The following is a 26,752-nucleotide window of genomic DNA, read 5'->3' on the forward strand; positions in this document are numbered from 1 at the left end:
TTTAGTTAAATATGCACAATTTTGTTTATTGAAGAGATTAGGACAAAAAACATTAAACCAAATACAAGACAAAGCACCAGAGGCAGTAAAATCCCACCATGCACATCACCAATCTTTCCTCCTACAAGTTTATAAAATAATAAACATTGTTGTTTTGTTTGTTTTTAAAAAAGAAGAAATCCCTCAACACAGCACCATCTTCAGAGTGTAAAAACATTACTCCTTTATATTCTTAAGATACCAAAATAGAACCAAGGCAGGTCAGCTGCAGCTTTGTCTCTTGATAAGGAACTGTGGAACTATCAACTTGAGAGTGGGATCGAAACCTTCCCTGCCAGAGCAGGTGTATAGCATCCATACGTCAAATGCCAAGTACGCACATGCCACATAACTATAATTAAGCACGAAATTCAAGTAACATTTACATACTACAGAGTCCACGTGTACCTATCCAAAAAACATGACCACTTCACAAAAAACGCATACAGGCAGTAACATCAGAACAACTGAGGTACCGGAAACACAAATATTTATGCCAAGAGATCTCTGTTTTGTTTGTTTTCTTGTGTCCCCACCCACCCCAACACCCCCTCAATATCATACAGCAATATAAAAAGCAGTAATAAAAATCATTTGCCAGTCTAAATCAAAATGAAAGCTCTCTAAGGAAGGTGGTGGCGTTGGGTGGGCGGGCTAAAATAATAGTAAAAAATAAAGTATTATCATTTAGGGACAGGAATACCTGAAGAGCAAAACAGAAGTGTGTTAACTACAGCATGTAACATGTCACCCCCAAGTCAACCCGTAATTAAGTACTGGCTTAATTCATCACAACTGTGACAGTTTAATCAATAAATAAGTCTTGACAATACAAAAAGGTGCATATTACCGTGTACTTTTTAGAAGACAGATCTGTGTCGTGGTAATATTCAGCTTATTAATAGATCAATGAGAAGAAAATTAAAAACAGTATCCTGTTTAGAAAACGAAAACAAGAAAACCCAAGTCATTGCCTTTCCACAAAGTAAGTGTAGGGGTGCCTTTTCCCCTTCAAATATAAAGAGCTCTTCTGATCATGTTCAGGGGTGTCAGAGGAAAATTTGTTTACAGGGTTAGGGCTTTCCCCCTTTTTCTTCTTTAGGTGATGCAAAGGTGGCCTTCCCCAAATATTGTGGTCAAAATTTATGTGCAGTATAGTGGAAGCCAGCGTTTTCAATCCCGGTTTAGAAGAAAAACACATAACCCCAAATATGGACAATTATTCTTTTTCGCTGTTGTCGGTTTTGCTAATAAAAAAGTCAAATACATCTGAATGTCTGAATTGTAACTGCTTCCTGCCACAAAGCCATTTGACCAATAATAATAACAATAATCAAACTAACCCTGAACAGCTTTTGAGTTTTCATCCCTTCAAGGGATGTGGAAAAGAACATTTTAAATGTTAATTCCTCCTGGCCCAAAATAAAATAAGGAATCTAGGAGAAACGTGAACTTTAGAACAACCTATCAAAAGGCATGGTTTAGCACCCACTTCTCGTGTGTTCCTTTTTGTGCGCTACCCCCCGCCCCGCCCGACGAAAATGAATCCCACTTGTAACTATTAAACATCGGATTTTTTATTTTTTTTGGGGGGGGGGGAGAATAATCCAGGAAAACAAAGAATAAAATAATAGCTAGTTGTACCTTCCCTGAATAATGGCTGAAGTTAAATATCTAACAGTGCGATGCCAAGATGCAAGTTGAGGCAAAAGTTTCTATTTACTGGGAACTGTAAATACATGAAACAAAACGGAATCAGGAGTGGATTAGTGGCTGCACTGGAACTTGGGATGCGTAGTGTCCTTGGCTCCACAAAGATGAGAAGCTACAGTCTCTCTGTGTGCTGCCGCCTCCGTTATTTTCTATGTCAATCTAACTGAATAGCAACGATTCCTCCCATCTAAACCATCCACATGCTACATCTGTGGTTTTAGCTCACTTATTGGGCGTTCCTTCTCCAACCAGGAAAAAAAAGAACTCCAGGTTGTCTCTCTCTCTCTCTCTCTCTTGCTATCAAGCCAGGCTGAGACACAGATATAATTCTGCACGGCCAGAAAGGACTCCCTTCATGTTGTCCCTTCCTGGCTATGCAGAACCCAAAACACTAGTCCCCGACGCTCAGTTGAAGAACGGGTCCGAGTCCTCTTCCATGTTGACGTCAGGCACCAGCTGATCCGTTGCTTCCTTAGCACCATATCCTGAATTAGACACATTAAAATCTGTAGAAAACCAAGGGTGGTCCAGAATTTCCTGCGAAGTCAGCCTTTCTGAGGGCTCCCGGCGCAGAATGCTACGTATAAGGCATTTCGCCTTGGGGGATAGAGTCTCTGGAATGCTGAACTGCCCGCGGCGGATCTTGCTGAAGAGAGAGCTAGGCTCAATGTCATGAAAGGGATAGCGTCCAACGAGCATGGTGTACAGCATGACTCCTAGACTCCACACGTCGGCCGCCTTGCCAGAGTAGCTGCCGTTTGTGTTCAAGATCTCTGGGCTCACGTAGGCGGGGCATCCATGCTTATCGGAAAGGGAGTCATCATTCCCTCGCAAAATGTAAGCGTCTTCGAGGCTCTCCAATTTTACTCGAGTCCTGTGGGGCAAGAAGAGACAGGCCACAGTTAGACTCACTGACAAATACCCACGCAGTTGCCTTGTTGCGCCAAGACAAAGGACATTCAAGAATGATCACAATCTTTTTTTCAATTCTTGGCCCATCAAGGGAGATAATGTGTACATGGACATCAGCGTCTGAAATTCTCCAGGCACTGGGAAATGGCCCAGGTATTTCCCAAAATGCCAGAAGCTGGTCCGGCAAATGAATATCCAGGGAGTTAAGATAGGCACTGACTATTTCAGAAGTTTCCTTTCACACATATCATTGGACTTGTTGGAAAGCAAAACCCCAGTGGTTTTTAGTTTAGAAAACCGTTGGCTTGCAGAGAACTACATAAGCCAAATCAAAGCCTATCATGTCCATTACTTTTTTACACTTTTTTTTAAAAAAAGAACAACACTTGAGGTGCTTTATAAACACAGCTAAAGACTACACTGAAAAGATACCAATGTAACTCATAACCCAATACGTTTTCCCTCCAAGGCATGGTTTTACCATTAGACACAATCCCCATTTCTCAAGTTTAAGGTATTTGTTTCCTTTTGCTTAAGGTATTTGTTTACAAATTGACATAAAGTGATTTTTTTTATTATTATTAACTCAAACAGTTATAAGACTACCCCTAAAATAAAAAGAAGAAAACAGTAACAAGGGCAAAAAAACCCAGTAACTTCAGATCATGTTGACTCACAGGAGAATTTTTACTTGTGCAAGAAAAAAAGTATTTAGACATGCCTTAGAAGTCAACCAGACTCTCACACTTAAGTACAGAAAATGAACACAAGTGATGCAAAGTCATGTGTTTGTTTAGTATAGCAACTGGCCTCTGCAGTAGCCTCGTAAGCTCTGGAAGTTTCCCAGAAATCTAGCACCCCAAAAGGGTTCATTTATTCACTAAATCTTCCTTTCCTCTAGTTTTCACCCACACCCACTCATATCCACAGACAACCGAGCACTTAGCTCAGTATTCTACCACCAGCTAGTTAGGTTCTAGTTTAGAAAACAGATAGCCAATAAAAAAACTAAAAGCATCCAGCCATATTTACCAGCAAGTCCTTTTGACAAAGACCCTTTGGACAAGGAAGTCATAAATTGCTTTAATTCACTAGTTCTTACCTAACAGGACAGAAGCTAGCATTTCACCATGGCTAAAAAGCTATTGTTGATTTCTCCCTCAGTGCATCCCCTACATTCCAAAACCTTCTCAAAAGCAGCAATCGCATGCCACTGGAAGTCAACCTCCAGTTCTCAGTGTCAATAAGGAAGTAGTAAAACTTGATTTGATAATGTCCCAGCTAGTCCATAATAATAAAATGTGGGAAACGCCAGTGCTAAGGGATGCTACTCACCAGCTTTCAAAAGCCCTAGCAATGTATTATATGCTTTTTATCCTATCAAATCACAAAGAGGATCTTTTATAATTTAAGAAAGCAGTGTGGGAATGCGACAAAACAGTATTTGGGAAAGCTTGCATTGCTGATGTTGTCCAAGGCCTAACTGAGGTGATAAACCTGTGTCTTCTGGACTATACCACTTCAGATGGGGCTTGTGTGATTGAATTCTTATTCATTAAACAAAACTTATTCTACATAGAAAAGTAATATATGCCACTGAGTCAACTAGACTAGAAACTTTCTCCCTAACCTGGTACAGTGGTGCCTCGCAAGACGAAATTAATTCGTTCCGCAAGTCTCTTCGTCTTGCGGTTTTTTCGTCTTGCGATGCACGGTTTCCCATAGGAATACATTGAAAATCAATTAATGCGTTCCTAGGGAAACCGCCTTCAGACCAGACTGTCCCCGGACCTCTTCTGAAGGCTGGGGGGGGGGACAAGGGCTTTTCTTTCCACCCCCAGCATTTAAAAAAACCCCGGGACAGCGGAGGACTTCTCCGCTGTCCAGGCGATCTTAAAATGCTGGCGGGCGGCATTTTAAAATCGCCCCGGACAGCGGAGGACTTCTCCGCTGTCCGGGGCGATTTAAAAGCCCCTGGGAAGGCAGGCAGGGGGGACAAAGACTTTTGCCCCCCGCCAGCCTTCAGAAGAGGTCCTGGACCTCTTCTGAAGGCGGGTGGGGGGCCAAAGTCTTTGCTCCCCCCCCGCCTGCCTTCAAAAGGTGTCCCCGCTGCGGCGGGAGGTGTCCCCTGCCCCCCCGCCCGGCTTCGGAGCACCGGGAGAAGCCATCTCCCCGCAGCCCCTTGCTGCAAAAGACGTCGGGGGAAGCGGGGAAGCGAAGCGCTTCGCTTCCCGCTTCCCCCGGACCTCTTTTGCAGCAAGGGGCTGCAGGGAGATTGCTATCTCCCCGCAGCCCCTTGCTTCAAAAGAGAAGACCCGCTGTCCCCGGGGCAAGCTTCGTTTTGCGAAGCAAGCCCATAGGGAAATTCGTCTTGCGAGGCAACTCGAAAACGAAAAAACCTTTCGTTTTGCGAGTTTTTCGTCTCGCGAGGCGTTCGTCTTGCGGGGTACCACTGTAGTTGCCCATGTAGAAGGATATGAAAAATAATTAATGAAGGAGCATTGTCCCATGAGGAGCGTTCTGTCCACCAAACAATCTGAAGTGGTACATACAGCCCAAACAAAAATTATGCCACATCATTGAGAACTAAATCCCAGGTGCCATGTTGAGCATAAAGTAGGGCTGGATGATATATTGACTCAAACTGATTTGGAGTCCATATTATGATATCGGTTTCATAATTTTTGACCTGGCAATATATCGTGAATCATGATACAGTGGTACCTCTGGTTGCGAACGGGATCCGTTTCGGAGGCCTGTTCGCAACCTGAAAAGAACACAACCCGCCTCTGCGCATGACGTCATTTTGCACGTCTGCGCATGCGGCAAAACCCGGAAGTAACCCTTTCCGGTACTTCCGGGTCACCGCAGGACACAACCTGAAAATGCAAAACCTGAAGCAAACGTAACATGAGGTATGACTGTATGTGTGTGTGTACGGGGGAAACCGTGAAGCTAGACAATGCCTCTGCGTAGTTCCATCCTTATTTCAGACATCATGATATATTGGTATATCATTAACCCTGGATCCAGAAGCGCCTTTATTACATTTGCAACCCTGGACTCCTTTCATAAATAATCATAATCATTACATTGGTACCTTGGGTTACAAACACTTTGGGTTACAGACTCCACTAACCCAGATGTAGTACCTCAGGTTGAGAACTTTACCTCAGGATGAGAACAGAAACAGTGTGGCGGCGGCGCAGCAGGCCCCATTAGCTTAAGAACAGTTTCAGGTTAAGAACGGACACCCGGAACGAATTATGTTCGTAACCAAAGATGCCACTGTACTTTGCTTTCATTTCCATGCCATTCTTATATAACTTGACTACTTCCAGAAACAACTGTTTGCTTTTTAAAAAAGCACCAGCAAAAGCTGCCCTTGATTGCTTTGTCTCTCTTGGAGGGCCGATTCACGTTTACGATCTAGAAATACTATGTGCACAACAGACACCTAACCTATGTGTGTGTGTTACCCAGCAACACACAATGTGAGATATATGGCCTATTTCCACTGTTTGTCCGCTTCCAAAAATAGGTGGAAGGTTTGCAGAAATCCAGGCCAACGTAAGCGCAGCTGTAGCTGCACGTTGAGTCGCACATTTTGCCTGATGTACAACGGAGGTGCTGCCAGAGTGCTGCACATGCACCCATTTCCAAAGGGGCAACACACGGACCAGCTTTAAGTGAAACCCAGGAACAAACATAGAAATGAACTATTACGGGGCACAGCCACTATCTCTTTAGCTGCAGTCAGACACAGCTTGCTCGAAGGATGAACAACCGGAGGCAAGCAAGATCTGAAGCATATCGCCTTGACCCTTCCAATTCTTAATCAAGGCTTACTTAAAAACTTGCTTGCAGCTTCTCTTTTAAGTCTGCCCCCCTCACTGATTGTTTTGCAGATAACAGCTTAGGACACATCTGCTTACAGAGGCATTTGGGAATGAATATGACCATTTCAGATGCTGCAGCTGAATTGTTCCGGATAGTTTTTATTGATCTAATGTGATTTTAACGATGCTTAAATTAATTGCTTTATGCTTTTTATTATGTATGCTCTCCTCCCTGAGATCTTCCTTGATATGGGGAGGTTTACAGATGCAAATAACAAGCAAACAAATAAGAGCTAGAAACTCAGATATACAAGCTAGGCGCCAAATGGCTCCTTAAACCAGGGTTACAGTTGCCAAAAAGGAACACCTGTTTGCCATTTTGGGGCCAGACAGCTTGAAAGTTGTATTTTTCAACACAACCTTTCATTTCCTGAAATTATTTCTGATTGTGCTAATTAAATACAATGGATAGAATACTACAGGATATGTTGCTGATGTGTGAAAACATGCACTTCCAGATGGTGGGAGACATCAGGCGCCATCTTGGCGCTTGGTCACAAAATGGTTGATAACCAGGTGCAGAATGCTCCTGGCGAATTTCGAATGCTGAATACAAAACAATGACACTTGAGGTGATTTTCTCAGAAGCACATACCATTTATATCTCACTTACAATCTGAGGGAGCAGGGGGAAAGGTCATGTGCTGTATCACTGAACTATACTTCTTCTCCATGCCCAAGACCTGTGGAAGCCTATTTGTTTCCCAGTCCCCACAAATGATGTTCCCATATAGTTCTAGCACAAGTTCAGCGTATGTGAAATCCCTACCACCAAGTGTTGCCAGCTTTATCATAGACAGATCCACCCCAGCAACAGATCTTTTATCAACGTAGGAGGGTTGGTTAGTTTGGGTCTCCGGAATGAAATATAGAAAACACAGAAACTCTGAAGAATATAGAAGCTGCCTTTCCTTTGTACACCCTGTTAACTTAAGCATGTGTCATGCTGAATATGCATACAGGGTATTTGCTTTATTCTGTTCATCTCCTGGCAATTTATGTAATCATCATCCCCACCCTTTTGCCAACCCTGTTTTCCCTCAATTATCTAGCTGCTGCTGTTTCAGTCAACATGCAATGCCCATAACTGCCACAGATAAGAAACCAGAAAGCAGCGTGCTTTTTGTCCTTGCCTTGGTTACCTTTCCAAAAGATTTATGCACTTCCCATGTCTCTCTCTCTGTTCTTCTGTTTATTCTTTAGCAGAAAATCTGACATTGGAGGGTCAGGAATCCTCCCCACCTCAACTCTCGTCTCCCTTCCTGAGATATCTGTTGCTTAATGGACTCCGGGTTTTTTCTGAACAAAAGGGTGTCCTTTTGTTACATGTCTGACTCCTGCCACAAAGACTGGAATACCAATCTTGGCTTCGTTTGATTCTCAGCACACACGCACACACCAACCTTTTCTATACTGTACTGAAGAATCAAGACCTGCAGTCACAGCAAAGCAGATTTTGTTTAAACCAGGCCACTGAACAACAGCTGGCCTTTATCTGCATGTTCCACTATAATCTCTCGCAGGATAAAGAAAAAAGGAGGAGGAGGAGGAGCCATGCTTTCATCCTGCTGAATGGATTGGACCAGAGCAAATACACCGTGGATCGAAGTCTGGGTAGCTTTTTACTCACACACGGAGGGAGAGAGAGAGAGAGAGAGAGAGAGAGGGAGAGAGAGAGAGAGAGAGAGAGGCTTCATTTGTTCATAAAACTGATTACGGGGAAAGTACAAGAACCCTAAAATTATTTAGCATAGACAATTGCTACCCTAGTGCATTCGAAGAGTAAGAGAAACAAAAGCATGACACATTATGATTAGGAACTGCGGTATTGTCCATAATTTTGGTTGTCTTGGCATCACAATCTCAAATGCAGGGAAAGAGAGACTGCCTGCAAGACAGTAGGAAAGCCCAGGACAATGAATTGTCACCTCTCTCCCAAGTCTGTAGAAGTGAATGCCAGAGGGTGATTCTTTGCATCTAGCACATGGCAGAAAATGGGGGGGGGGGGAGGGAGAGAGAAACATGTCATTTCCAAATTATCTGCAATGTATAAAGAGTAAGCCACATTGTGTCATGAATCCAGGGTAGGCGCAGACAGCAGTGACCAGGGTTGCATTTATGACCAGGGTTATATTTATGGCATCGCCTGCGATGCTCTTTTTTCAACCCAGCTGCTAAACAAAGTGCCACAGGCAGAACGGACACAAAACTCCAATGGATATTTCAAGCAGCAAGTTGCCAGCATCACATTTTAGGTTAGAATCTAGATTTAGAGTCGGAATGAAGAAAAAAAATATATTCTCCTAACCCGAGCTTCCATTTTTAAAGACACCCTGTGAACCAATCGTTTTCCTGTTCCTCTTAGCCATGGGAATGGTTGCACTGAAATTAGTTAGATAAATAGGGGCTTCCACACAGCTAGATAAGATCCGCTTTATAAAACTTACTATATAATGCAAAGCCTTCTGTCAGAGCCAGTGTAATTAGAGTATATCATTTCAGTTCGGAAGAGGAGATAGAAGAGGCACTTGGGCAGACAGCATTATGCAGCTCTCAGATCACTGACAGAACCCTGCATTAGTCTAATGCTTAAAAAAAAAAAAAGCAAGCTTGAATCATTGCTATTTAAAAAGGGGAAGCTATTCTGCCTGTGAATGCTTTCCCATTACTGGTGAATGAAACCACAGAAGTGCAATCAGAGGGCAGCAAATAGCACTCAGACGGGAAATGCGTCTTTGTCCCCATAGAAACCGTCAGGGAAGCCCATGAAAAACAATACCATTCTGAATTTCTTATCAATATGCCATTCATTACTCGAGTACATTCAGACTTGGCCCTTTTGCAATGTAACAAAACCTGATCAATTAAGCCTTTTCCAGAAGGACCTTCAAAGTAAACTCCTGAGTTAGCATCCGTTTCTGGCAAACAATCAGCCTGTCCTACACATTTCCCCCCTCTACAGCGGTTCACATTATTCTTCCCTGATGAATCCGAGGGTTACAAAAGAGATTCTGATGCACAGGGAAATCCTATCCTTGAAATGAAACCCACTGAGCACAATGTCATTGCTCCACTTGCCCAGGATGCTGGCAGAGCACTATGCAACACTAGTAGTGGGTAACTGTGCAAGCAGAACAATACACTTGATCTGGAAAGAGCCTACGCCTTGAGTCTCTGCCAGGGCTAAGAAGACAACATGGTGACCCTGCTGGCACGACAAGGAAGGAACAGGATGGGTTGAGAACTTGCAGCTCTTTAGATGTTATTGGATTCCACCTCCCATTAACCCCCGTCAGCATGGTCAAGGATGAGGGGAACTGGTCCAACAACACATTTGGAGAACCACAGGCCCCTTCAACCCTGGAGCTGTAGTCCGGATCTGATGGTGCTTTATGACTGGGACCCCACCAGGGATGGTGGAATGTTATGTTTTCAGAATGAAGCAACATGACTTTACAAACCCCTAAGCAAGTCAGTGGGGATCATCACAATGGGAGGGCAGGATTCAAACAAAGGAGTCAATCGGAGCATGTCACAAGGGGTATATGGAATCACATTGAGTTCCAGAGCATGGAACTACAACATCCTTGCCACTATGTGCATTCACAGTCCTGTAGACCTGCTGGGTCTTTGGCGATGTGGCACTTTGGAAAGAGGGAGTAAAAATTAAGGAGCAGGTGCAAGACTTGATTTCTCAAACCCTTACATGTACCATGTCTTGAGATTCCAGGGACCAACATTCATCAGGACGATCAACTCCACTGCTGCATCTTTTGTTATACAATATAAACGAATAATAATGATCCATGATGTTGAAATCCAAAAAGAGTAGTCTAAACTCTGATGCCAAAGGAAGTTGCATAACTATTCCCTTTCTGTTATTTGATAAATGAGAGTTATTGCCCAAAGAGGACGAAAATACAAACAAAAAACCCCTCCCACAGTCTTTCTACACATGGACAAGTTCAAAAATCATGAGAAAAAAGCGGGGTGCTTCTGGGATGAAAAGTGATCTCTTCTTTCACCTGCCACAGCAAAGATGACCCTCCATTTGACCTTGTGACTTTCTTCTCGGTTCTGAGTTAATGAGGACTATCATCCTCCATAGTTACATAAACATGGCTTCTCAGCATGTGTGCACCTCAAGGGGGGAGAGTTACACAAGACAGCAAGAGGGAATGGCACAGATATCAAAGTGGATAAAGGAAAGAATCCGGAATACAAAGGAAAATGGAACACCACTCAATTTTTACCGGCGAGATCTGCAGTACCATAAAACCAACTGACGTCGTCTTGCAGAGGATGGGTCGCATATGACATAGCCGTAAAAGGATGCAATTCAATTTAATACTAAATGCAGATCTTTATTTTCCCCTCCTCCAACATTCTATCCAAGCTCTAAGCATGCTTTTGGCTGGTCTTCCAAATGGTGAATTTCCTTTCCTACGCTGAGTCAGCCAGACCCACAAACCAGGCAAAGAGTGCTGGTACAAACAGCGGATCAGGGAGCAGCAAAATCGGGTGCAGGCGGCAAAGCCTATTGGGGGGAAATTCAGCAAAATACCATTCTAATTGATACCCCACATACACACAATTCCAGCTCAAAACCAACCACAGACGTACTGCAATCTGGGCTGTCAGAGACTCCGATAAACTTCTTCTCCTGCTGTGATCCCACGAAATATTCCCATCCCCATTTGCACTTGCAATTACCGTATTTTTTGCACCATAACACTCACTTTTTTCCTCCTAGAAAGTAAGGGGAAATGTCTGTGCGTGTTATGGAGCGAATGCCTACGGGTGGCGGGTGGGATCTGCTGCAGTCATGAGCAGATGATCCATGGTTCCCCTTCCTTTCCTCCTCCGTGGTTACAAAGCATGGATCCACATGGATCCTCAGGATTTTTGCATTGGGCTACTCCAAACTCACTGCCAGATCACATGTCTGTGGCCACAGCATGAACCACAAAAATCATATATCCACTATTTCATTTAGAATATTTTTTTTCTTGTTTTCCTCCTCTAAAAACTACGTGTGTGTTATGGTCGGGTGCGTGTTATAGAGCGAAAAATACGGTAACTAAAATTAAAAATGGGCGACATCCTGGCACACTATACATTAAGTGCAATGTGTAGCTTGGCGCACGGATCCCTGGAAATTTCATATTGGCATCTAAGGCAGGGATACCCAACGCGGTGGATCTCAGATATTGTCAGACCACATCGGGCGAAGCTAGCAAGGTCCAATGGTCAACAATGATGGAAATTTTAGTCCAACAACCTCTGGAGGAGCACATCTGCTACCCTGATCTAAGGATCTGGAATATATACTCAGTCCTGTCTGTGTTGGGCCGATGCTTAACAGATCAGTGCTGCCACCTGATGTTGACAACTAGGACAAATTCAGTGTGGAAAAAAGTATGGGACTCCCACCGCCGAACCTCTGCAACCAGGAGTCTGTCAAATCCCAAACTCTACAGCCTCAGTTTCTCAAGTGGAAAAAGCAACAGGCTACCACACAGGGTTTATGAGATGAAGCACGCTACGAAAGCTGCAAAGCATTTTGTGACCTAGCATGACTGCAGAAACCCATCACCAATGTCGTGATCGTTCCGGAACCAATAAATTCATAAGCTCAGCCTTAAGAGGCATCTTAAAACAGGGGCATCCCATAATTCCTCCATGGCTCTCCCCCCCCCCCTTTACCCAAAGCATTGCTCAAAAGGGTTACTAGCTCCAACTGTAAATCACTGTAAATCAGCCGGCTGCAATAAAGGGTGACAGGCGGTTAAAAAACCAGAGTCATTCATTGCTCTGAGAAATCTTACTACTTGGCAACCGGTAAGGAATGTAACAGCTTGTGTCTCTGGTCACATTTTTGTGGGCTGAGTTTCCTTTCGCTGAATTGTTAAATAAAACAAAACAGAGCACAGCAAAAACCTGAAATGATCTGCCCAAGCATCATCTAATGGAAGGTATAACTAGAAAGCAATGCAGTAGGACTGTGCATGCCCCATTAGAAATAAATTATTATTATTATTATTATTATTATTATTATTATTATTATTATTATTATTAATATCCCACCCATCTGGCTGGGTTTCCCCAGCCACTCTGGATGGCTTCCAACGAAATATTAAAATACAATAGTCTATTAAACATTAAAAGGTTCCCCAAACAGGGTTGCTTTCAGATGTCTTCTAAAAGTCTGGTAGTTGTTTTTCTCTTTGACATCTGGTGGGAGGGCGTTCCACAGAGCTAAGCCTTAGGTCCAGCTCCTAAGGAGTAGGCCAGTGCGAGAGCATCCCAGGTTCAGTCCCCAGCATCCCCAAGGAGGTGGGACTGTCCCCTGCCGGGAATCCTGCCTGGAAACTTGCTACGAGTCCAGTGCAGACAATGCTCTGTTAGATGGACCAATTGTATGACTTGTTACAAGGTCACTTCCTATGTGCCACAGTGGCACAATACCTACTTTCCTGCAAGCCAGTTGTGTCTGGCTGCTGTCTTCCCTGGAGGTCCAGGTACCAGGGGCATAGGAAGGAATCATACCTACATCTAGGCATGACTGTGCCATGAGGAAGCAACTCCTACACTGCTGCTACAGTGATATGCTAATTGATCAATTTAGGTCTTTCTAGGACTGACTCTGGCCTTTGTAGATTTTGGTTGTAATGCAAATCCTAGCTAAACAAGGTGAGCAGGTGGGATTAGATAACCAAAGCATATAGACCAACATAACTACATACAGACATAGTAGGCATTCATGTACCACACTGGCTTTTTAAACTATTGGGACTGATGTTTATATTAGCACAAAGCGCAAAGGCAAGTCAGGTTCTTTCTCAACTCTCAACTAGAGACAAATCTCTTTTTATGAAAGGAAATTCAGAAGTAAACAGAACGCCTGAAGTCTCAATATTTTAAAAATGATCCCAACCTTGTTAACAAGACTGATTAACGAGCACAAACTTTTTCAGTGTCAAATATTGTGACAGCTAATATTTGAATATAATTGAAGATTTAATACCCCCCAAACATTAATAATTTGCTGGCAAGAAAAATTAATCTATCACTCAAAGCAAGCTCTGTACCTAGGCAGTGTTTTAGCTCTAGACTCTTATCATTTAAAAGAGCATGAAAGTTATTTTATGCAAGACCCACAGATCGATCCTTCTCAACAGACTTGAAAGATAGATGGAACCATGCCTTTGTGCTTTGGCCCCGACATCAAATTATTTGCATCCATTTTCCTCAGACAACTCCATCCACACAAGAGATCTAGGTGTTGCCCTTTCAATCACACAATATCGTAGGCAAAGTTGTATGCACTGCCCATTGGCTTCTCGGCCAGTTCCCAACAAACAACGGAATGACTAAAAGCATCTAGGACATATTTGCTGCATAGCAGCCTATTGAAGCTTCCATTCAGGTAATAAAGAAACCTTAATTCTTGCATCATAAAGTACTCAAAGTCTTACCCACAGAGCAGAAAATGTAAAGCTGGGGAACTGCACCTCCAAGCATTAAGGATCACAATTTACAGTATACACTTGTACAAGGAGAGTCTATGAGCATCCTGTTCGATAAGGTTGGGACTCACCTAAGCACCTGCACAAGGCTCCATTTGCAAGGTAACTAATGAAGAATAAGAAGAGTTTTGATTTGATAACCCGCTTTATCACTACCCTAAGACGTCTCAAAGCTGCTAACAATCTCCTTTCCCTTCCTCCCCCACAACAAACACTCTGAGGTGAGTGAGGCTGAGAGACTTCAGAGAAGTGTGACTAGCCCAAGGTCGCCCAGCAGCTGCATGTGGAGGAGCGGGGAAGCGAACCCAGTTCACCAGATTACGAGTCCACTGCTCTTAACCACTATACCACACTGGCATCAGAGTCAAGGACACACATAACTGCAATGTCAGAATAGAGCATCTGTACTGAGGTGGGCAGAAGCAGTTGATAACAGTGTCCCTGAGCCACACAACAGCTAAGAACTAGGGAGAATCAAGGGAGACAAAATACAGCCAACAAGCAACCATGAGAGTACAAGATCACAGGAGTATATAGTAAGGAAATAAGGAATGTGCAAACCAAATGCCAGTCACAAAAGGGAGCATGCTCTCTACACACACTGACCTAAAAGATTCATTGGACAAAAATGGGTGTGTGTGTTTAAATGGAAGGGGGTTTTTTTGTTTCCACGTAAGTATTCCAGTTCAGGCTTTTGGGCACATGCCCCAACTAGGCTTCCCAAATTCATAGTTGTGACAAGGTGTGCAAGGAAAAAGACCCCAAAGCCGTTGCATGAAAGTAGCTGCAAATCAACTGATCTTAGCCACCTCAGTTAAATTAAGTTCCACTACAGGGGAACATAGGGATCTGCATTCAAAATCCTTCTCATTCCAACCAAGACCCCAGTTACTCTATTGTAGGCCCAGGGGTGGGGGTGGGGGGAGAAACCAACACATTACAAGCAATTGGGGGGGGGGACGACGCAGGTGGTGCTGTGGTCTAAACCACCAAGCCTCTTGGGCTCTGTGTGACGGGGAGAGCTCCCATTGCTCTGTCCCAGCTCCTGCCAGCCTAGCAGTTCAAAATCACACCAGTGCAAGTAGATAAATAGATACCGCTGTGGTGGGAAGGTAAACGGAGTTTCCGTGTGCTCTGGCTTCCGTCATGGTGTCCCGTTGCGCCAGAAGCACAGCTGTCAACTTTTCCCTTTTCTTGCGAGGAATTCTATTCAGAATAAGGGAATTTCCCTTTTAAAAGGGGGAAAGTTGACAGCTATGGCCAGAAGCGGTTTAGTCATGCTGACCACATGAACTGGAAAAGTCATCTGGGGAGAAACGCCAGCTCCCTTGGCCTGAAAGCTATATGAGCACCTCAACCTCATAGTCAAATTTGACCGGACTTAACTGTCCAGGGGTCCTTTACCTTTACCAAGCAATATCCTTTCCCTTCCTCTCTAACAACACTCCATTCAAGCTGCATCAATTTACAGAACCCAACAACAAATACTGTTGCCTGACAGCAGAAACACAAAATATCCCCCCTCCAAATCTTTATAGATGTTTGAGTTCTAAATCAATAGTACTTTGAATACAATCAAAAGTTCCTTCCATGTCACCCAGGAATTATGCTAAGAAAGTTTGAACATCACAGCTTGAGAAGGCACTCCAACTAATCAAGTTTGCAGTTAACATTTCCTATCACCAACCACCACCAATTTTATTCTGCCGAATCCATATTGCCAGCTAGGAATTGGGCATTTTGTCAGTATTTGGAAAATGGGAAGCAAAGGAGAAAGACTTCCCTGTGTGAGCACACGTGTGTGCATAGTGTGTGTGTGTGTGTAACACAACAGGCAAATGTTCTGTCTACTCTTAAAAGCTTTCCTGGTTTCCTTGGTAGACGGGGAAACAGTCAAAAATTGTGAGAGCATTTTTAACATTCATCCAGAGATGGCAAAGGAAAGGAAAGCTGAACACTCTCACCAGCCAGTCAAACTCACTGGCCAGTTTTTTCTTTGTAGATACAGTGGTGCCTCGCAAGACGAAAAGAATTCGTTCCGCGAGTCTTTTCGTCTTGCGATGTTTTTCGTCTTGCGAAGCACGGTCCATCGCAACTGCGCCTCTTCAAGCGGCTTTTAAAAAAAGCGCAAGACGTTTTCGTCTTGCGAAGCAAGCCCATAGGGGAATTCGTCTAGCGAAGCAACGCAGAAACGGAAAACCCTTTCGTCTAGCGAGTTTTTCGTCTTGCGAGGCATTCGTCTTGTGGGGCACCACTGTACCAATTATTGTGGTTTCAGGAATGTACCGTTTCACACTTCGCATTTGAAGAAGACTTTATGAAACATGCTAAGGAGGTTTCAAGTAATGCAGAAAAATTTCTAACTCTTTTTTAAAAAGTGTTTTGCAGGTCACCCTGAAGACTGAGCAACTTTTTGTTTCTGGTCCTCATTGTTCTAGCACCATTCCCTGTTGTGCCTGTCATCTCCAGCCGAGGCATTTACCTTATGTGATGTAAGTACCCTAGAAAACTGATAAGCACAGGAATGGAATTCTAATCATCAGCAGCCCCAAACGCACTGATTAGGAGACACTCACTCTTGCTTGCTTGCTTATGCTGCCAAGATGGAAAGGTAAAACACCCCTTTGCCTTATCTAGTCATCCCAAACATCTAAGAATCCTGCTGTATTTACAGGACATCACACAGGCAACATGTCTTTTTTCCCTTCCACTGCCTCCTCCAGTCTCCTTACCTTCTTGGATATTATTAGCAAGCTTAAGAAACCAGCTTAACATGTGTTAATTCATTACATTAACAAAGAATTACAAAAGGTCCCTTCAAGTCAAGCTTAATGCATTGCAAACGTGTGTGTGTGTGTGTGTGTTTTAGAACCTCTGCTCCAAAAGTGACATCTCCACAAAATGCTTAAAAAAGAGAGAAAACAACAAACATCACACAGGAAACTCACATCTTATGCTTCTTTTACGTACACAATCACAGCTTTCTGCAGGTGAGGAGGAAATAAATGAATGGAAAGAGGAGGAAACCCTCTCTTGATTTATTTATTTCCACCCACCCTTACACAGCTATTATTGCAGCCTTACTCAGCTTTGGGGAGGAAGCAGGTAAGCAGCCCAAAGGCAGGTAAGCAGCTCCCCACACCTTGCACAGGGGTGGGCGGCAGTTCCGAGGGTTCCTGGCTTTGCACGTTTTTGGGTTTTATGAGTGGACCCCCGGAACCAAACACTCGTGTAAGAGGAGAGTTTTCTGTACTAAAACAACCCAGACGTCCCCATGCTTTCCCCGCTTAGTAAAGAAGCAGTGACACCTGTCCTAGCTTTACAGACCAGTAAGAGGTCTATTAAGTGATTCACACATTTTTACCTGAATGAGAAGGCACACTCTTTGCCTCTAGTCTCCATGTTCCCACCTATAACCAACAGAGGCAGCCCTTTGGGCCGCTTGGTGCAAGATCTCCATAAGGCAGAAGTGAGTCCCGGCCAAACTTTTGAGTGGGTAGGGTAGGTTGGGGCTTATGTCACCGTGGCAACAAGGGCTTAATGCTCCAAAAAGAAGAATATAGATCAAGCAGTCACCAAACCGGGGGGGTTGGGGTGGTACACACTTTATTCACCCCTTCTTTTTATTTATCTTATAAACCCATCCATTGCTTTTCTACCACAAAGCAATCTCTCACAGTAACTGCCAAAAAACAACTACCCACTTTTTCCCAGGAATCAAAATAGAAATCCACAGTTCAAAAGATATGTTTGTGAGTGTAGATTGTGATTGTGACTCTGTGTGTGTGTGTGCAGAAGGAGTATTAACTTTGGTTTTAAGAGGAAAATCACAAGGTATCTTGTACAGATTCTAGTTTATGAGGAACACTGTGGGGGGGTATGTATGCATGCGTGTAATTTCATTACATCATAATCCCATGTTTCTCTCATGTTAACTCATCGCCATACAGATTCTCACGCGTTCTCCCGTCCAGGCACTCACCCCACCTAGACCTGCTTAGCTTCAGCTACATGGTGGCGGCGGCTTCACCCCAGGGACCAGAAGGAAACAAGGTGGAATGACCACCACCTGCTCTCCTAGATCTTCCATCAAAACTGGCAGGAATGTTTCCTCTACTTCCAACATGGGGATAACAGTACGAGCCTTCAGAAAACAACCCCTTTCAAAACTGCATCCCTGACACACTCCTTGGTGGATTCCAAAGGGCTGGGAGGAAGGGAGAGAAATCCCTTACCTTTCCTCATCCTTGAAGATGAATTTCCGCAGCTTGAGATCTCGCAGCACCAGCCCGCCGTCGTGACAGTGCGCCACAGCAGACGCTATCTGATAGAACAGCTTGGCTGCTTCCTCCTCCTTCAGCTTCTTGCAGGTACGAACAAAGGAATGCATGTCCCCATAGCTCCTCTCAAAGAACACATAGGCTTTCGTCTCCCCGAGAATGATTTCAGTGATTTGGTTGATGTTGTCGTGAGGGGGCAGGCAGAAGCAGGGCGCGAGCAACTCTTGGTAGCAGCCGATATCAAACACCTAGAGATGCAATGGGCAATCAAAAATGAAAGGGTTAGAAATAGAAAGGAAACAGGCTGTAGCAAAGGCACACCGATTTAAAAACTAATAAAAACCCCTCTGCATATTACAAAAGCGAAGATGTCCAAACTGCAAACTGGCGCTTGTGTTTCAGCACACTATGCCCTGGAAGTGCTTTCTTCCTTAACGAAAACTAAATGAGGGTTTCCACCCCAACACACACTCCAACCGGCCTACGTAAATTATATCAGCGAGAGAAAGGAAAGTGAATGGCCTAATTTCCTGGCTGATAAGAGGGAAGAAGCATAAATAGGCTTGTTTTAAAAAGGAACATCCGGTTCTTTGCAAACAAAAGCATCAAAAAAATTCGACGGCAGCTCAGAATCTATGAAAATTCTGATTCTGGATGGCCAATAGTTACAGCAAAGGGGAGGGGAGGGAAGTACAGTCATACCTCGGGTTGGGAACGCTGCGGGTTGCACGTTTTCAGGTTACGGACTGCGCCGAACCTGGAAGTACCGGAATGGGTTATTTCTGGGTTTTGGCGCTCGCGCAGAACCACTAAATTGCACTTTACGCATGCGCAGAAGCGCCGAATCGCATCACACGAGTGTGCAGATGTGGCGCTGCAGGTTGCAAACGTGCCTCCTGCACAGATCACGTTCGCAATCCGAGGTTCCACTGTATCATGCTTCAAAACATTTAGGGTACCCCCACTCGTTCTGCTTTTATGCATTGCTTCTGAGGGGCTGTCCAAGCTGTCCGTCCACCCATACCACCAATGAATCCAGCACCCAGACACTCATTTAGCTGTGATTCCTGCACTGCAGGGGGTTGGACTAGATGACCCTCGGGATCCCTTCCAACTCCTCAATTCTATGGTTCTATGCATTTACATTTTCTTTTTTCCTCCCAAGGAGCTCAAGGTGGCAAACATAGTTCTCCCGCTCCTCATTTAATCCCAAGGTAGGTTAGGCTGAGAGGCAGTGACCAGTCCAAGGTTGCCCAGTGAGCTTTCAAGGCCAGGAGAGGATTTGAACCCTTGCCTCCCAGGCCCTAGTCCAACAATCTCGCCACTATACCACACTGGCTCTGTATCTGAATGAAAACTCTGCCATGGGTTTTAGAGAGTAAGCAGAGCATGCTACATTTCTTTAAAAGGACCATAGTCTCTGGTAAACCAGGGCTGTTGTTGTTTTGTTTAAAAAAAAAATAAACTTTTATTAATATTTTTATCATTCACACAAATTGGTTACTGACATAATTCACCTTTCTCTTCTTATATGTGATAATTGCACTCTCGGTTGTCTCCCAGTTTCCCCTTTCCCTCTGTATTCCCATTTTATTTTTAAAAAAACCAGGGTTGAGGCACCAGATATTGTTGGACTCCAACTCCCATCAGCCCCAGCCACCATGGGCTAAATGGTCAAAAATTATGGGAATTGTAATCTAGCAACACCTGGAGGACCACAGGTTCCCCCTTACCCACCCATCTTGCAAACCAAGATGTGCTACTATAACAGCCTTCTGGTTATCAGAGGGGTAAGTCAACATGGTGCCTTTCAGACTTCAATTCCCATCATGCCTGACCACTGGCCATGCTGCCTGGGGTTGGCGAAAGTTGTAGTTCTGGAGGGCACAGCCTTGTTTGCCATTTCTACACACCACCTTCTTTTTCCACAGCCTGGATAGGCGCTGTAGTCCAACAACAGCAAGGCACCCAAGGTTGAAGACCGCTAGACCACCACATAGGAATTTGGAGCGGAGATACAGAAAAGACCTCCCTTGCTGTTTCACAAAAGGAAGGAGTTAAAGAGGCCTTTGGTGATGTCTCAGAGTTGTGTCTGAAATGCTAAAAAAACGAGGGAAGGACTCTGCTGTGTTTCCGTTGCTGAGCAACAGAAAACACAAGGTTTCGGTTGCTGTTCACACGGTGACAGAGCAGGCAGTTGTAAGATGAGGCAAAATGGATAACCCTTCGCTTGTGATGGCTTGCATAGGAGAAACTCCTGGGAGATGTGTAACAGGGAAGCTTAGGTGCAAATGCAATGATGGCGAACATATGAGACATCACTTTGGGGGGGGGGGGCTGAGCCCCCTGGGCTGCGAGTTCCCTACCCATAAGACTAGGGAAATGTTCTAATAGACTTGCAAACTTGTATTTGCCTTTTAATATTTATGGAGATTTTCAGTGCATTTTTTTTAGCAGAACGAGTGCCTCTCTAACCTTGCAGACACATCCACCTTGCGTTCTCGTGAATGAAATGGTAAGGAATCGCCAAGCATGCTGGGTAACTCAAATATATTTTTTTAAAAAAATGTTCCACTAATCCAGCGATTATGAATGAATCAGTGCTTGAGACATTTGGATTCCAGGCAATGGGAACATTTCATTGAGAATAACGGGGGCACTGCAGTAAGAAGGCATAACCAGTGCGTGACACAAAGGCTTTCATTATTCGCGAGATTCTGATGCATTTGTCCCTTGGTAATGAAGGTCAGGAAGTTACAAAGTCAGATTAATGCTGAAGAACGCAGGCCAACCATATTGCGCAACGTAAGGATAAATGACTGTGGCTCACCGCTTGCTCTTTCTATAGCTTGTAGCTTAGCAATTCAGAAATTAATTTAAGGCACGCAAAACCTGTCTTGAAGCCATTATCTTGATGTCATGCTCTGAAGCGGAACAGCATTTGCCTTTGAGGTACCTGCTAGCAGCATCCCGTGCATGTCCATTCAGAACTAAGTCTCCCCCAATTCAATGGGTCTTGCTCCTGGGTAAACATGCAGAGGACTGCAGCAGGTTGAGAAACTCTCTAGCAAGTTTCTATAAATAAGTGCACACTTTGGCATTCCATGAACTGCATTCGCCACAGCTCTTCCTGTTATTCCTGACGTGTGGAAAGAGAAAAGCTCTTTTACTCGGGCTTGTTGACCGGTTAACTACATATCTGTAAAAGGGAAGACCATTGCAAGTGGTGTTTGTTTTTGTCCGTTCCAGATGTCTTTCTTTCAGGGGAACCCATCCATGATACCAGAAGCTGTGGGAACAGATATACATTCCCACCACCACTGCAGCCTCCTTGTGAAATCTTGCAGCACATCATCTGCAAGATATTATTTGTCTACTCTGAAGTCCTGCTGAATCCAATGAGGCTGACTCCTAGGTAACCAGGATCAGGATTGCGGCCATGACCAACTTCTACATACTATAAAAACGTGTGGCCCTCATGCAAGCAAAACGTTTCCCCTTAACAGCCAGATTTCTCCCTAAGAGCCATTTAAATAAATAAAAAAAAGTCATTTTGACTGGCTCTCCAAAAGCTTATCTTTGTTGTTTTTTTATAATGAGAAGTCAGGACATGTGACTTTATAGGTAGTCCAGTTTAGCTCTTTCCAGCAGCGAGAGTAAAAAAAAAGAGCTCATTTGGATTCTAGAATGGCATTTTGCATACTCAGGGGTTCCAGCCAAATTAAATTAAGCCTCATCAGCCCCCCTTTGTTATCTGGCTCTTAATGGGGGTGGGGCAGGGGGGGAATCCACAAGCCTGTTTTTACTTAGACGAGAGTCGGTTGATTATTATTATTATTATTAGCTGTATATGCAAGGGCACTATTTTTTCAGGAACAGCCAAAGAGGCCGGTTTTGTTTTGTTTTTTAAAGGCAAACATAAACGGTTACAATTTTACAAGCGAGGGGAACTGAAATGTTTTTGTTTTGTTTTTAGGGAGGTGTTCAGTTATGAAAAAAGGTTGCCAGTGTCCTCAAAACATGAAAATTCCTAATACTTTCCCATCCTGAAGCTCAAAATTATAATGGACAAAGATGCTCTTTCATATAGGAGTTCTGCTTCTGTAGCACAGTAGTTTCCCATACCTTTAGAACATAATCGCAGGTGGTTTTGGATCGAATTTAACTACTAGATGTGTAAAAAGAAGTTACTAGCTCCTGAAAATCTTCAAGCAGATAAGGCAGCCTTGTGAGATTTGTGCATCTTCATAAAGATGTCATTCTTTGCATTTCAGCTGCTCGTTCTTTGGCTTTCATCTGCTCCTCCCACAAAAGGAGGCTGATAATATTTTGATCTGCATCTATTTTGGACAAACTAATGCATGTATTTTAAATGATCTGCACCATCGCTCCACTTTCTGGTTCCTTGTGCAATGGAAGTCCTTGCAAGGTCAGAGAGGCTCTACTTTCCATAATCAGGTATAAACTGTGCAGAACTAAATCTTTATTAAGATTTAGGGCCCATGACTCACGGGTGGCCAGTACATTTTATACTGACCTGAACAGAGAGCCCTTTGCGGCGAACCAGGGGCTGCAATTTAATTTTGTCACCACATATGAATCTAAATAAAAACATCCACCTGGTCTACAGTGACCAAAAAGCTTGGCTTGTTTAAAGGGTGGTCCATGTGTCTATATCACAGCCTGCCGATTCAACACTAGGATTGCAGCTTGTTTTGGTTTTGTTCTCAAGCCCATAAAAATACACATTTTGGGGGAAATATTCTGTAATTACAAAGGTGGTGTAGTGTGGCAATCTTCCCACGCAGCCTTTCCAGGGGCTGCTCCAGGAGCAGAGCTCCAAGAGGGCACCAGGGAGAGTGAAAGAAAGAGTAACCACAGCAGTTTAGGAACAAAGGAAATAGTATCGCCTTTGAGTGAATGGACGCCACTTCCCTCCATAGGAGAAGCATGTGGACTTCCTTTCTCCACAGTTTACCTTCACTGGGGAGCTGAGGAGACCGAGAAGCCAGCAACCTACCAAGTCTGAGCCCTGTTGTTGTTTTCTGCATGCCCTTCTAACAAAATAAGCATGCAAGTGTGCAAGGATTTATTATTATTATTGTTGTTGTTGTTGTTTCCTGCTGAAACGTGGGCGATTGTGTTTGCAAACAATCCACAGCAAGGAGGCTTGGTGCTCGTGTGCATTTTTTTAAAAAAATAACTCGGATCCACATCCCAACCCCACACATGTCTCCTCGCAAGTAAAACTCCCTCTCTGTGGAATCAGGCTTCCTCCCAAGTAAGCCTACACAGGACTGCAGTCTTACACAGAGGCAAAGCTGCCAACTTGCCAAGTTTGCATCCAGCACCACCCAAGGGAAGTGAAATATCCTCGGAGGACCGGTTGAAAATTAGCAAGGGATTCCCTTTTGGGAAGTCAGAAAGGAAAGAGAGGAGGGAAATTAGATTATACGTACTTCCACCTATGTGGCCTTCAGAGCCTAACTCCCCTCCTCCTCCCCTCCCCAAGTCTTTGGCTCCAGGCCACCGTTATAACGTGGCCATTGTCTGGAAAGTTGCTGAGAGCCGTTTAAATTATGCAAGGGGTTTTTTTCTCCCTGTTTGTTTTAATTAAACTTCTCCCAGTGCTTAAATCAATGGCTCGCCGCCGCCCCCAGCACACACAGCCCCCACTCCGGAGTACTTTCTAAAAATAAACTCGCTAGACAGAGAAAGGCTTAAAAAAAAAAAAAAATCCCAGGGGGTGGGAGAAGAGAAGAGAGGCAGGAAAGTTGTTACCTTGCAAACCAGCTCCTCTTCGCTGTGCAGATGCACGGCTCGAAAAATGTGATCTCCTTCCAGAGGCTCCAGCAGTAAGTATTTCCCGATGCAAGAAACGCAATGCGGCAAGTTGGGAGTCTCTGGCGGGCTGGGTGAGCCGAGGTTGGGGCTGAAACTCTGGCTGGACTCGGTGGGCCTTACAGAAGAGAGCTCTTCAAAATCCTGGGTTTTATTCCGAGGTCTTCCATAGCGTGCGATTGTGATTGGGGTTGACCTTTGTATGTTCATGGGGATGGAGAGAGCAAGCCCTCCAAAAAAAGGTCCGTCCCCCCCAAAATCACACAACACGCACAGATGCAGGCGGGAGCGAGCAGCAGCAGCGCGCGCGCACGCACACACAACCGTTTTGGAGAGGGGGGGTTTATTGTGAAGATCAGGCCGGCCGCAACGATGCCTTTGTGCTGTCGTCGGAAGAAAAGGGGGGGGGATTTCGGAGGGCAGGTTTCCGTGGGGTTAGTGTCCAGTTTATGTCTCCGAGAGAGGAAACCGGAGGTAGGGGGCGCGGAGACTGGAGAGCCGGTGGCCAAGCCGAAGGGTTCCCCTCTCCTAGAGAAGCCCGGCACGTCGGGGAGCTTTTGCGCAAGAGAACAAAGTGACACAAACAAAGCCAAAGCGTGAGTCTTTGCAAAAACGTGGCCTCTCAGGAAATGCAACTGTGGTGTTGCTGTTTTTTAAAGAAATAACAATGGAATGAACAAGTCGAGAACGGAGAGAGGTGAGAATCGTTATTAGTATTTGGCTTCCTCTGCGCTCCTGCAAAATCCTCGCACGACTGGAAAAGTGTTAAGTTCAGGTAACGTGCAGCAACCAGCCAGACGACTGCCCCCCCCTTCTCTTTCTCCCCCCCAATCAATTTTTTTCCCTACGTTTTAACTGTAGATGGCGTCTGAAGCTTTTTCCCTGATAGCAAGGACTATCCAGATATGCAAAAAAAACCCAAAACCACGACGAGGGAGCATTTAACTTCAGAGGGTCAGCAAGGAGCTCCAACAACAACAAAAGGATGAAAAATATAATATATATAGATATAAATATATATGTATATACAAATACACACAGAGAAAAATAGAAAGACGCTATTTGGTCATCGATTTCTTTACTCCTCTCTCTCTCTCTTTTTTTTTTTCTTTTGCGGAAGGGAAAATGTTCCTAAATTGAAAGGCACCGTCACCACCGGGAAAGAGAGAGGTGCGCGAAGATCCACGCGCCCGAGACGACGGCTCTCGTGTGCGCGCGCCCTCGCGTGTGTTTCCTTTGATCAGACAAAAAGTGCAATCAAGGACAAGCGCGGATCAATGCTCTTCCATTTCGCGTGGGGCTGATTTGCTTATTTATCTCCAACAAGAGTGGGGGGAGAAAATCCCTTCGCTTTTCAGCAAATCCTGGAGCGCGACGCGCCTGCAGCGGCGATGATGATGATGATGGTGGTGATGATGCAAAAGAAGCAGCAGCATGAAAGGCGAATACTTAACAATAGTAGCTCTGCAAGAGAGGAGACCTCCTTTCGCCGGTTTCCTCTTTGTCCCTCCTTTTGAGAGTCCTGAGATGCGGAGGAGATGCTGCTACTTTAAAGATGCACGTTGAATATGTGCGTGTGTGTAGAATATATATATATGTATATATACTCAGTTATTTCAGGCGTCGATCTCTCTTAATTCCTGGAGGTAGGAGGAGGAGGTAGGGAGGGAAAGGGATGGCCGAGCCAATCCCTTTCAGCAAGGCATCATCTCCCCACCATGTATTAATAGCTACTTACGTGCGCTGGGAATTCTCTCGCTGCGTCTCTACTTACTGGGTGTCACAAACGGCGGCGGCTGCAGCAGCTCCAGCGCATTTACGCCGACCCGGAGCGCACAGGCAGGCGAGCAGGCTGGCTGGCTGGCTAAGAGACTGACTGCCTGCCCAGTCCCCGCCGCTGCAGAGCCGACTGGCTCCACAGAGAGGGCCCGCCCCGAGCCCCGAGGTGCCTCCCCATTGAGCCAGCGAAGCGCCAATCACACGAGCAAAGCCTGCCCAACCCTCTCCCTCCCCTTCCCTCTTTCCACTCACTCAATGAGCCGGCTGCAGGGTAAACAAGGTAAAATATCCTTCCGCAGCGCGAGCTGTGAAATAGGAGCTTTTGTGAGCCGTGGCTGCTGCTGCTGCTGCTGCTGCTACTACAGCTAGTGACAAGTTGTGGCGTTGCATTGACCTCTGGTTGTTTCCGTTTAAGCCTCAGTTTGCAGTGCGTTTGCAGTGCATTTTCTCTTTCTCTCTCCTCCCGGCATCCTCGTGCATCTCTACATCGAGGGTTTCCTTCTTTTTTTTAATGAAGAACTTGGTTATATAAACGTCGAAATGTTATAATGAAAAGCCTGGCTTCCTCACCCGAAATGATCGTCGGAATGCAACAATCCGTGCCAAGTATACTGCAATGCAACACTTGACATAAAATTTCCCAGTGGCAGTTGCATGGTAAGGGGACACTCAGGGAAGCTTGCACACATAAGTGCCTGCTCCCTATGTGCCCAAGCACCCACAAAAAGGGGCTGGGCACCCACACATTTTGGCGCCAGGA

At 44.7% G+C, this 26,752-nt stretch overlaps 1 protein-coding gene and 1 long non-coding RNA gene across 2 annotated transcripts; both read right to left on the minus strand.

The window, feature by feature from the left end:
* On the minus strand, positions 1–26,127 carry TRIB2 (tribbles pseudokinase 2). Its single transcript, XM_082218369.1, has 3 exons — positions 24,154–26,127; positions 18,328–18,620; positions 1–2,626 (listed from the first exon to the last, which is right to left on the minus strand). Exons 1-3 carry the CDS (start codon positions 24,421–24,423, stop codon positions 2,158–2,160), a joined length of 1,032 nt encoding a protein of 343 aa, XP_082074495.1. The 5' UTR covers positions 24,424–26,127; the 3' UTR covers positions 1–2,157.
* LOC309529981 lies at positions 3,039–4,300 on the minus strand. The gene is made up of 2 exons (XR_014218579.1): positions 4,226–4,300; positions 3,039–3,195 (listed from the first exon to the last, which is right to left on the minus strand). It is a non-coding gene; the product is annotated as an uncharacterized lncRNA (long non-coding RNA).
* Positions 26,128–26,752: the final 625 nt, after the last annotated feature.

Source organism: Podarcis vaucheri (assembly GCF_965113315.1).
Source record: "Podarcis vaucheri genome assembly, chromosome: 3".
Lineage (NCBI taxonomy): Eukaryota > Metazoa > Chordata > Lepidosauria > Squamata > Lacertidae > Podarcis > Podarcis vaucheri.

What these genes read in the sequence shown, in the direction of transcription:
- TRIB2 (XM_082218369.1), bottom strand. Translation starts at nt 24,423, where the DNA reads ATGAACATACAAAGGTCAACCCCAATCACAATCGCACGCTATGGAAGA. An exon ending in AAGAGGAGCTGGTTTGCAAG is followed by an intron (nt 18,621 to 24,153) that starts GTAACAACTTTC and finishes TTGCATCTCTAG; the next exon opens with GTGTTTGATATCGGCTGCTA. An exon ending in ATCTTCAAGGATGAGGAAAG is followed by an intron (nt 2,627 to 18,327) that starts GTAAGGGATTTC and finishes CTTGCCCCACAG; the next exon opens with GACTCGAGTAAAATTGGAGA.